The sequence below is a fragment of the Lynx rufus genome, unplaced genomic scaffold (genome assembly GCF_022079265.1).
Source record: "Lynx rufus isolate CCGP_SWC_20201006 ecotype Redwood Valley unplaced genomic scaffold, mLynRuf1.p SCAF_12, whole genome shotgun sequence".
NCBI classification, from domain to species: Eukaryota; Metazoa; Chordata; class Mammalia; order Carnivora; family Felidae; genus Lynx; species Lynx rufus.
This window is the reverse complement of record NW_025814826.1, coordinates 39465916-39478762: the sequence shown is the minus strand read 5'-3', so window position 1 is coordinate 39478762 and position 12847 is coordinate 39465916. Positions and strand designations below refer to the sequence as shown.

The 12847-nt window shown below is 40.6% G+C and overlaps 1 protein-coding gene across 1 annotated transcript in view; it reads right to left on the bottom strand.

Moving 5' to 3' along the window:
• TRHR (thyrotropin releasing hormone receptor) overlaps positions 1–10382 on the bottom strand; it is a 44033-nt gene extending 33651 nt beyond the window's left edge. Inside the window, exon 1 of the mRNA XM_047073792.1 lies at positions 9594–10382. Coding sequence (XP_046929748.1) covers positions 9594–10382 — 789 coding nt within the window. The remainder of the gene's footprint in view (positions 1–9593) is intronic.
• Between the last annotated feature and the right edge of the window lie 2465 nt (positions 10383–12847).

The window sequence follows — 12847 nt, the reverse complement described above, 5'->3', positions numbered from 1 at the left end:
ATCCTGGCTCGCCACAGCCAGCTGTGTGACCCAGAGCAGGACACTTAGCAGCCCCCGATGACTTCGCATCCTCTTCTATAATTAGTTACTATTTCCCATGATGGTTGTGAGAACTTAATGAGTTAGTTCAAATAAAAGAGTACAGAATACATAGTAAAAAGGCAGTGACACTTAGCTTCTGTTATGTGTGTGAGTTTTATATTGCACTTATATTTCTCTCTGGGCACGTAGTAGGAACTCAGGAAGTATTTACTAATTTGATCTCATTCATATGCTGTTAGATGATCCTGGAAGATCTATCGCTTTTATAACCTCTTAAATTTGTCTTCTTTGGGAAAGAATTACCCGTTTATATTTTTGCTATGTCATGAAAAAGGAGGGAGTAACTGACATTCCAAATATAGCATACAATTTAAATATAGTAAATAAGAATTACTGAATACTTCTTATGGACTAGGCATTGCCTCACAAGAATCTTATGAGTGGGTATCATTAGTATCCTATTTTACATATGAACAAACCGAAATATCAAGAAGTAAAATAACTTATCCAAAGTAAAAGAGCTGGGACTTATGTTGTTCTTTCTTTCTTTTTCTTTTTCCTGTTTTAGAGAGAGAGAATGAGCAGGGGAGAGGGATAGAAGGAGAGAAAGAGAGAGAAAATCCCAAGCAGGTGTGGAGCTGGACACAGGGCTTGACCATGACCCCGGGATCATGACCTGAGCTGAAATCAAGAGTTGGATGCTCAACTGACTACGCCACCCAGGTGTCCCTATGTGTTTCTGACTCTAGAGCTCACGCTCACCTACCTTCCAATATATATCCAATATACGAGACCTGTTGATCCAACTACAGCCAGAGGTTGAAACGTGAGATGCATAGATAGGTGTGGTAGCGTAAAGAGTGGGGATGGCTTTGCAGGTGGGAAAAAATTGCATGAGCAAGGTTGCAAAATATAAATGAGACTGGTGTGTGCGGGAGAATCTGGTATGACATGCCTGAATCTATGGGGAAGGAATGAATACAGATAAGTCTGCTCTTTTTTGTTCTGTGCAGGTGACTCTTACTCTGTGGGAGGCTTGCTTTCCAGCCTTAAGCACACTGTTCACCACTCTCTGTTGCCTCTTCTGCACACTGTACAGCCTAACCTTCTATTTTTCCAACTGTCTTTAGTGGCGATCTTTGATATTTCACTAGAAGTTCCTTAAGATAGTGACTACCATTGGTTTTCCAGAGCAATCCCCGGCATGAAATTGGCACTCAATAAATGTTTTTTGAATTGAAGAAATAATGGATAAAACAAAGCCAAAATAATGATGAAAGGGTCAGACTTTAGAGAGTTTTAAGAGCTAGTCAGAGGATATTGGGGATATTCCTTTTGAAAGAAAATGATGTGTGCAAATTGTTTTAGGAAAATTAGTCACATAGGGATGGTCAGATAGATTTATTCTCATTTTTATACCTCTGCTGACATTATTTTCCTTCCCTGAGGTGCTATCCCCCTGCCTCTCTGCCCATCCTGTCCAGTGCAACTCTTTCATTACAGAGGGTATTTCAAAGGCTCATTGGAAAGCCAACAGGATTTTGTATAAAAGGTAAATTATTACTTGTGTCTTCCATATTTCTAAATTAGCCTATTCTGTCTGGGAGGGGAAATATTCATAAAAAGCCTTGTCTACTCACATAGTCACCATCATACTGGGTAGTTGCTTGTGTGGCTACTTTAGAATAAAAAAGGGATTCAGTAGGGGTGCGGAGCTGGCTCAGTCAGTGGAGCATGCAACTCTTGGTCTTGGGGTTATGGGTTCGAGCCCCATGTTGAGTGTAGAGATTACTTACAGTGAAATAAAATAATTTTTTTTAAAAAAGGGGATTCAATAAAAGGCAAGAAAATTGTAATTAAAAGCAGAGAAGACTGTAGCATAAATCCACAATGATTTTTCATGGAGCAAAATAATATTGGAATTGACCAAGCCCCAAAGTAAATGCGCATGTACTCTTTCACACTTTCATTCATTATATATGTAAAATTACATATGATACACACACACAAGTGTGCTGAAAAATACCTAACAGCTGGCTTGCCACAAAAAAAGGGGAAACACAGAATTGTCATACTTGCTGATTTCTGTAGTTAAAAAAAAAAAAAAACAAAACTACACCCATGGCCAGTTTTAAGCAACCAGTGTGACCAACACAGAGTTGGGAAGACACGCTAACAACCTAGTCTTCCAAAGCCTGTATTTTTTGGCTGTAACACGCAACTACGTATACAGACTTTTGGAAGTCTGCTCTGTGCCAGACACAGTGCTGAGGTCACTGAGGATACAAGACCCTACTCTTAAGGATGTTTGTGGCAGTAGGAAGCTGGACAGACTAATAATAATGATGCTAAGAATTACTAAACCAGCAGTATATGCAAATCATTATGGAAACATAGCTAGAATACCTAACATACATAGTTACAGCTAGGCATTCAGTTATATAAATTGCCTGAGAAATTCAGGGAAGGCTTGGTGGGGTAGCTGGGGGTACCATTTGATCTGAGACTCAAAAGATCATTGCGAGTTTGCCAGATGAAGGGCATTCTGGCTGAAAGAACAAGTTCAGAGAGCTACAAATAATTCAGTATCACTACAGCATAAAGTACAAGTTAGGAGAGCCACAAGAGTATAAGCTGAAAACATAGGAAGGAGGCAGGATCTTATTCGTTAATGCTAAGATGTTTAAATTGTAGGCCTCAGGGAACCATATAAATCACTTGGATAACATATCTCTGTGTTAGAGCAATCCCCTAGTGAGCAGTGTACAGAATGATTTGGGAGAGATTGGAACTGGAGCCTGAGAGGCTGCTGAGGTGTGTGCTGAATTCGAGCAGGTGGGCAGCGGCGAGGGAGGACAATGGTGGTGTGAACGGGGTATGTACAATATGAGAATTTGGAGCTAGAACCACTCAGACTTGGATATACAGGGCAGAAGGCACCTTAGAAGGACTCCCGGATTTCTGTGTTGGGACTCTCAAATAAGAAAGAAAGAGGAAGGTAGAGGTTATCAAGAAAAATAATGGGTTTAGTCTCAGACATATTGGATTTGATGCACTTACATGATGTCCAGAAAACAATAAAGTGTTTGCTAGAGCTGCGTGCTGCAGACTTGTAACTGAGCACGGATAAAAGCAGGGAGAATTACAAAGGGCAGGGTTGTGGAGGCAAGAAGGGAGTCAGATGCAACAGGGTCAGGCGACCTTCATTGGACAACTGCTTTCTGTTGCCCCACTGCAATGACACCAGCTCTAGACCGTTCTGTCCCTGAACCTGCCCAGCCATCTCCCAGCCTCTGTTCTGTTGGGCTCCGTTCCTTCTTTCTCTCCTGGTCTTCTTGGTGTGGCTTTTAGACCTTCTGTCCATCTTTACAGGCTCAACTCGATGCCACATACTCCAGAAAGCCTGCCTCCTTTCTCCCTCATTTCACCTCTCCCCTCCTGATGCTGTGCCTTCTACCCAGAACACGATGGGCTGCTCAGGATAGTGTGTGCACATCGTCAATAGTGAGCTCCGTGAAGGTGAAGAGTTCGTGTCTCTATGTCCCTGTAGCCTCCACACTTAGGACAGTGTTAGGTGCTTTTTGGATTATGAGTGGATGTTTCATTAAAGTGAGGAAGATATCAAATATAAAATGCCCTACTGCACAACTTTGCTTAGTGTTGACCTTGCTCTAGCTTTATATTTCTCACCCTTCCCCCAACCCATAAAGAAAAGGTAAAGGAGCCTAAAGACATGGTGCCAGCCCAGCCTTCCTGTGTCTGGAGCTTGGGATATCTGCTCGCAGCTTGAAGAATTCACAAAAGGCTACGTAAAGAAATAGTTTGTCATTATCAAGGCTAGCTGATTTTAAGGTGTATGTGTGTGTGTGTGTGTGTGTGTGTGTGTGTATGGCCAAATTAAGAATGCTGTAGGGGTACATAGGAGGCATATAGGAAAATTTATTTTTCTCTACTGATGAAATTATGGCTCGAAGCTGCAAATATAAAACTAGGAATAAACAATGTTCATCTAACCAAGGGACACAAAGCACATAACTGCAGGGATTTTCAATGAGTTGGTTTATGGGGTAACCATAAAAGGTTAGATGGAAAGACTCTGTCTTTCCTTATACAGGATGTGAATGGGAAAATAGAAAGCTATTCTTTGATAATAAAAATAAGATGGCTCACTTAGATACCTGTGTGCCAAGTGACAACAATCGTATTTTCTTCCATCTTCGAGACCTTTGTACTATGAAGGATATAATCGATCCCAGACAAATGAAGCAAATAAAACAAATAGAAATCAAAAAAGGAACTGTGGAAACAGTCAGTAAAACTTGAGAAACCCCTGATTTAGGCTTAACGCTGAAGAGTTTACTACCATTAATTTGCCTGATAAGATTAGCCATTGATGAAGCTGCCTAGACAACTTACAGGATTTTATGCTTCCAAATACCAGCACTACTGCCTGATATTATACCATTATGCCTTCTTTCCCTCCCTTAAGACCCTTCCAGTGTCTTAAAGGATTTTCCTCGTTCAAGGTATTTTCTTTAAAAAGTAAGTAGCACATTGGGGGGCCTGACTCTCGGTTTTGGCTCAGGTCATGATTTCATGATTCTGTGAGTTCGAGCTCTGTGCTGATGATGTGGAGCCTGCTTGGGATTCTCTCTCTCCCTTTCTGTCTGCCCCTCCCCTGCTCACACTGTCTCTGTCTCTCTCAAAAGTGAATAAACTTAAACAAAAAACCAAAACACCTTTTAAAAAAAGTAAATAGCACTGGAGCCAGGAATCGGAGGCAGGAATGAGGAGAAGAGAAAAGACACATTTAAGCCCTTTCTTTATCTCAGTTTTCCATTTTCCAGGAGCCCATCTCACTACTGGAGTGTGCCAAGGGGCTGGAGATCAGTGAGAAAGGACAGACAGGAGGGAAGGGTAGTGGAGGGGACAGGTGGAAGGAGCTAAGATGAATTTTGTCACATGCATCTCATTGGATTTGGACAAGGAGTCTGTGAGTAATTGCTATTCCCCTTTTATTGATTAAAAAAAATCAAGACTAGGAGAAACTGACTCAGTCTTACCCATTTTCTTTTACTCTGCTATTCTCCTTGAGAATATTCATTTCAACATTTTATGTAAAGGCAGAGTATAAAATTTTATGTATATATATGTATTTCTGTATTTATATACAAAAGATCAAGTGAAAACATAAGGAAAAGAATATAAGCACGTGCTAATAAACTGTGGTTTGGGGAGGTGGAGTAAGAGATGCCTTTTTCTTAATCCTAGTTTTCCATGTTTTCCATAATATGCATGATTGCTTTTATATCATCAGCAGCAATAACAGTAGCAACAACAACAAAAGGCATGTATCACTTTAAAAAGGAAAGCTGTGGGGCACCTTGGTGGTTCAATCAGTTAAGCATCCAACTTAGGCTCAGGTCATGATCTCGTGGTTCATGAGTTCGAGCCCCGCGCCGGGCTCTGTGCTGACAGCTCAGAGCCTGGAGCCTGGTTCAGATTCTGTGTCTCCCTCTCTCTCTGCCCCTCCCCTGCTCATGCTCTGTCTCTGTCTCTCAATAAATAAATAAATGTTAAAAATTTTTTTAAAAAGGACAGCTTTGTTTCTTGGGCTAGCAATGTTCCTCTGGTAAGGTAGAAGGCTGGTAAGAAATGTATGGAAACAGAGACTGGTATTTTAAAGGCTTCTTTAGTCAAATAAAACCCATAATGCAAAATTTGCCATAAACTCAGAGCATCTATCTGGACTCTGTTCCACAGTTTTCCCACCAGAGAAAAGAGAAACTAGCGTCACTGAATGCAAAAGAAAACTGGTAGTCTGATCCACACAATGTTCTGAGCACCCCTGCATTCTATGGAAAGTAAATGCTTGTACTGAATGTGTGTATCCGTAGTACAGTCCATTACCAAGATGTTTCTGTGCCTCCAAAGTACCGAAGGATCCAATCAATTCTTTTGAAATACACAGCCAGTAACAGAGATATTTTATCTACACAATGCTCCACATGGGAATTGGCACTGAGTGAAGAGAGCTGAAATGTGACAAATGGGACCATTCAAACCTTATCTCCTCAATATCAAAACACCCAATTATAAAGCAAAAGATTTAGTCAATCAGAAAAATATTTTTTCTACACAGGCCCAAGCCTTGATTTTGAGTAATTTATTTCATTGAATTTCATTGAAATTCATTGAATTTATTTCATTGAATTTACCAGATATTTAGTCGGTTTCCTAAAATATATTTGAATCTCTAAATAATGGGGGGGGGAAGATATGATCTGGATTTTCTGCATGGGGGATAAAAGTTGAAGACAAACAAAAATGCACTTTTGTCCCTTACATATAAATGCTCATTTATTTACTTTTTAAATGGAGATCTCTTAGGCTATGCATATTTGACTTTAATAACTTGGTTTGAAAGACCTGGCCCAGACAGAGTATTTATTAAAATGTAAATTAAACTTGCCAGAAAGAAAAAAAATGCAGAGAAAATATGGAAATAAAAGACCCTGGTCATAGTAGGTGGAGGTTTCAACCTTTCGAAGATTTAAGAAAAGAACAATTTTAGAAGAGAAAAAGGCCAAACGAAAGGTACATTGATTTTGGACAAAACGGGCCCCCCTGCATGGCTCTCACTCCCACCCATCGATCAGGGCAACTTGCGTCTTCTAGGCTCAGAGCCCTGACGCTGTGTTGTCTCCAGCCAGTGTGTCCTCTATGTTCACACTTCACCCTTTCTTTCTTTGAAACATATCTCTGGTTCACACCTTACTTTAAGTTCTCCTGATAGAGAATCTTACTACCTCATGTCTGAATCACTACCACCCATTTCCAAAGTGGTCTTTCTGCCAATGGTCTCCTGTTTCATCCACACATTGATCACCCCCCTGAATCATGCTGCAGACTGTTTTCTGCTCACCACCCACAACTCCCTTCTCTGCCTGATAGCTGGGATCCTCCACAGCCCCTTCTCTGTCTCTTAACCACCCCCCCCCACACACATTAATACAATCTTTCTTTTTACTGCTCCCCCAAATACATCACTCATTTTAATCAACCAAATCACTTAATACCATAAAAATCCCACTCCGTGTGCCCTTCCTTGTCTCCTTTCAAAACCCATAGCATTCTCACCCCAGCCAGGTCCTTTCCTGTGTGGAGTGCTGTCCTCTTAACTTTTACTTTGCAAAGGAGCTCCATTCTTTCAGAGCCTTTTCAAATGCCACCTCTTCCAGGAAGCCTTCTCTGATCCCTTTAGCCCCATAATTTCCTTTCTTTTCTCTGAATTGCTATCGCATCTGTAATCAAGACTGAATTTCATGACATATTACTTAAATTCACTTCTATTGATTTATATGCCATCCTGTGTTTCTCAATGAGGGCGTTATTGGCATTTGTGACAGGGCACTTCTTCAACGCGCAGGCCTGTCTTGACCATGTCAGGACATTTGGTGCCTGTCACTCTTGAATGCTATCAGAGAGTGATGTTATTGTGACAAACCCAAATGCTCCGAATACATTCCCAAATGCCTTCATTATTCAAAAGTTCCTTAGAGAGGGTACTATATCATATACACATCTGTTCAACAACTAAGCTGTTTAAATGGTGACTGTATATAGTATTTTAAAGAACAAATCTTTATTTCTCTTACAGTTGCCCACAGATTACAAAACTAGGAAGGAGGCTAATTGACAGTCAGGTGTTAATCACTGTTCCATTTCATACGATGTTTCGTTGAACCCTCATACCAAGCCTGGATGCTATTTATCTTTATTTTAAAAATGAGGAGACTGAGGCTCACAGTGTTCTGCTTATTCAATGTCATCCTGTTTGATTAGGGCCCTGGCATTTAAGCCCAGGATTGTTTGGGACCAAATCTTCAACTTTGTCTCCTACCCCCAGCCTGTATAAAGAGACTATCTGTAACAGCTTTGAAATAAGAGTGTGAACATGTAACATAATTAACAATTTAAAATAGGTACTAGTGACTATAATTGAAAAGAAGGACACTAGTGCAAACATTTTTTTTAGAATTTATAACAAGAATATAAATTGGAGTCTAATGAACTTAGACCCCCTTTGCTGCAGACATTAAACCACGTTTGATCTCTAATTGAGATGTACATATTCTTTACTTTCTTAATGTATTTGTTAATGTTTGTCTTGGCAGATGGACAACAGATCTCTCTAAATTTTCCTTAATCAAGTTTTGGGTAATGGATGGCCAAACATGCCCTGTATTAGCTAGCATTGCTGGACCCAAAGCAATAGGGATCTAAGAGCTGGCACTTCCCACATCTTCTCTGTCTAGTATCAAGGTATCTTCAATAATAAATGTTCTATAAATCAAATCTCACAGTATCATTTAAAATGATACTCCTTTTAAATTACAGTTTCTTATGTATGCCATGCATATCTACAACACCTGTAATTATTAGTAGCTCACTTCAGTGTGTGCCCATATGTCCAATTAAAATTCTTCATATCTCAACTAACCTAGAGTTTAGGAAGTAATAGCATGTATAATCTATATGCATACTTTTTAAAGCATGCTTCCTCAGTTTCTATCTATGCACACAGGAAGAACTGCATTTCATACAGGGAAAGAGAGAGAGAGAGCCAGTACTGCTGATGTCAAGTTTTCTTTTTCAGCCATGAGAATAAATGTTTACCATGTGTTTATTGTGTTTAGCAGAGAAGGGAAAGGAACTGAAGGCTAAGTTCATATGTAAATAGAGCTGAACGTGTATGTGGTATAAAAGTATTTCATTCCTATATTGTCTTATAAGCCTTTTCTACTGTAACAAAGTTGCACTCCATTCACTAGTAAAACCACTATTCAACCATAACCACATCCACATTTGGTGATCTGAAAGCATAAAGGGATTTTTAGTTATGCTTACCAGGAAAAACAGACATTTAAGAAAATAAATCATTCTTTGTGACAAACAAATTGAGCTTGGTGTTAGCCTTTTTATCAGAACATTTCCTGAGCAAAGTGCTTTTTCAGCTTCTGCATGCTGGGATACTTTGCAGGGAGCTGGGGGAGAGGGTGATAGAAACTTTCCCCACTAAAACTAGGAAGTCCAGGAACGGAACCCCTCTCATTTATACATCTCAGTGAACAACTGTAGAATTATTGCTTTGACTCATCTTTTCTCAAACTACCTTATCAAATCTTTGTCATGTAATAGAACTTTTAAAGATATCCAGAAGCCACAAATGGTGTAGTTTGATAACATTTCCCAGAGAGTCACAAACATTTTAAAGGTGGATTTCTAGAGTTTCTGTTTATATTTCCCTCTATCTTAACAGCACCTAAACTGATACATGCTGATATGCTATCACATTTCCCCAACTATTTTTAGGTCTTTACTTGCCTTAGAGATGGATTTAATATGTAAAGCAGAAGCTTAAACTGTGAAACATTTGCATGACTGTATTTTCATTTTGCCATCAGCTAAGTAAGGCAAAGTGGACCCCATCCTGCAAGGGACTCTATCCCACATTTCTTCTGTGGACTTGTAGGCTTTGGTTTGCTTACCTGCTTCCTTGAAGATACTGTGCTGTTGAAACATCTATTAGAGGTCTTTGAATTCATATTCTTGTTCTGGTGGGTTGAGTCATTTTTCCATGTCTTAGAGTTTTCTTTAGGATCTGAAGGAATGGGATTTAAGAAGAGGATCCTAGCTATGAATCCATAGAGGACGGTGGCCAGTATCATCGGCACAACATAAAAGACACCAAAGTCCATTAGGTAAATAGGTGAGTAGTAATTCCTGGAGATCTTGTAGCCACAGGACACCACAATAGCATCTTTGTAGGTGCTAATATTGAGATCCAGCAAGAAGAACCAGAGCATACAGTAAATCGATGTGAAAGCCCAGACAAAGATGATGATCTTTTTGGCTCTGGAAAATGTGCAGAGAAACTGGGCTTTGATGGGGTGACAGATTGCTATGTACCTCTCAATGGTAAAGGCTGTGATGGAACAAGAGGAGGCATTAATGCCCAAGTACTGGAGGTAAGTGATGCAGAGGCATCCCACATAGCCGTAGACCCAGGACCCATAGATACTGTCTGTTATGTTGGGGAGGCCAGCAGCCACCAGGACCATGAGATCAGCTACTGCCAGACTCACCAGGTAGCAGTTTGTGGGGGTCCTCATGTGCTTGGTTCTCATGACCACCAGGACCACCATGATGTTGCCCACGATGCCCAAACCACAAATAACGAGCACAAGGAAGATGGTGACCACTTGGTATTCTAGGGCCACCACTGCTCTGGGTTGAAGCTGTGTTTGGTTCAGTTCACTTACTGTCTCGTTTTCCATCTTTAGTGACTTGAAGTTTCTCTGAAACACTTCTCAAAACATCCTCTTCCTGGTGTTCTGCCTTTATCTCAGTGGTTCTCTCCCCCTGTGAAGAGTTATAGTCCAAATTCATCACCGTTTCAAATGGGGCCAGTCACTGACAGTAGCTCTCTCTTCCGCTACTTTCACCTCTTGTGTTTCTACAGTAACAGGGCTCACATATACTTCTGAAAACTCCCTTTAAGGCAACCCTCGTGTAGGAAGGAGCAACTGTTTTTGACCAGCTTAATAAGAGGCACCTGTTTCCTCTTAATGGAGAAAAAGCTCGTAAGAGAAACAGAGAAAGCTCCCTATTTTGAAAGACTGCCCAGAAGGAAAAACTGAATGATACCTGCTCTCGCTGAAAAAGAAATACAAAGAGACCTCTTAGATGCTTGGGAAAAGTGTAAAGAAGAAAAATGTACCAGGGGGAAAAGGCTCAATGATGAAGCTTGGTAGGATTTTAGCGTTTGCCTCCTTTGCTCTCTGAGGGTGGGATGGCTTGGCTACAAAATAGCAAGTCTTTGAGCCTCCATTTCCCCATGGCCCCTGCCCTGCCTTCCCAGTAGAGGCCAATTTCTTCTCTTACCTTTTCCTCTGTGGCGCTGCCTGCTTTCTCCAGGTGGATGAAGCAGTAATAAGTCCAAGTTTCCAATCCTGCAGGAGGTCTCGTCTACTTTGTTGACGGGGATACCATTTAGCAGCGCTCAGTCTTCAGACCTGCAGTTCCTCTAAACCCTTGCAGTTCTTTCCAACTGCTGACAGACCACACAGCCGCAGCAGGAGCAGCGGCAGCAACAATGAGGCTGTCGAATCATAGAGCGTCCCCTAATGAGCACACATGCTCTCTCTCTCCCTCCCTCCCCCCGCCTCCCTCTCTGACACACACACACACACACACACACACACACACACACACACACACACCAGCCAGTCCTCACTGATTCAGTCTTATCTCCTTGAAGGATTTCCTTTTAAACATGCTGATGACAGGGTCCTCGGTCTGTCTGGAAGGCTGAAATCACAAGCAAGGGTTCCAGAGGCAGCTGGGACTGTAGTCTCTTCTAGTCTAAGTGCCACAGGAATTCCAGTACCTGAGAAGCCCTGAAATATGTTCACACTCCCTGTGTGTGATGGGACTTCCGGGAGAGCAAATCCTTCTCCGTCCAGACACAGCCCTTGAAGCTTGAAATATCTGTCTGAACTGAAACCAACTTCTTTCTCCACTATGGAAACCCTTAAACTATTTCTCAAGTGAACCAGTGAAATTGGCTCCCTCCTCTCATATTACATGAATGGAAAATGAGTTAAAATTGATTTTAAGCCATGGCAGCTGTGATCTTCTGAGGCTTATAAAAATCAGTTTTTAAAAAATTCTTTGAGCTAAAAATATTGATTTAAACCTACATATGATCTGTTAAGTTTGTTTTTCAACTCTGGCTCTGCATAACTTCTTAGAATCTCTCTAACTGCTCTGGGTGTCTTTTCCCTATTCATCCACTTCTGGTATGCCAACCACACATACTACCCAGCAACGTTTTGTGTTCATTTATTTCCAGGTGGAAAACGCATCCTGTGGAAATCTAGGCCAGGGCAACTCTGGTACCACACCTCTGAAACGAAACTTCATGGTTCCATCTCTTTCTTTCTTTTTTTCTTTCTTTCTTTCTTTTTCTTTCTTTCTTTTTTTTTTTTTTTTTAGAAAACTGTACTTCCACTTGATTTTTATTTCTCTAAAATCCTTATGGTTTTTTTTATAGAGGCTCAGAAAATATGTCTCCCTTCCACAGGCACCAACCTAATACACCAAACGTTAATGTTGGTCCACTCTTATTTATTAACTGACAACGAAAAACAGCCCTTAACCAAATTCCCTGTATGGTAAATGGTTTGATTCTCTGTTTTAAGATGTTTAGATGTTCTTCTTTCTAGATATCAATGGAAGTGTAGATTTTGAGTATACAGAACCATGGGGTGATCAAAGCCATGTTCAATGCTAGGTACCAATAAGATGCAGGGGAACTTCTGGGTCATATTGAGTAATTTCACTCTCTGAACCACCGAGTGCTCCTTGACTATCTCCTTCTCTTTTCAAATCATCATATTACAAATTAATAACCCATGACCCAGATTCAGCTTTGAGGCATTTATTGTTTGGCTCATACAATGTAGGCTCAAGTGTGATTTAAAATAATTAAATTATTGTCTACTTTTCAAAATTGGGAGATTGTGTACTAAATCTGAATTTCCGCCTCTCATAAAAATTACAAAGATCTGGCAAATGTGAGGTCACATTCCTGAATAGAAATAACCACCTGGAGTTGAGTAGTGGTTGTGGGTGGTAATTTGTGGGGGTCCTTGATATAGGATGTGCCCTCTTCTATTATCCTTACTCCATACTTGCTCACTATTGTCTGTCACACATTCCAGCTTCCCTTAGTAATCAC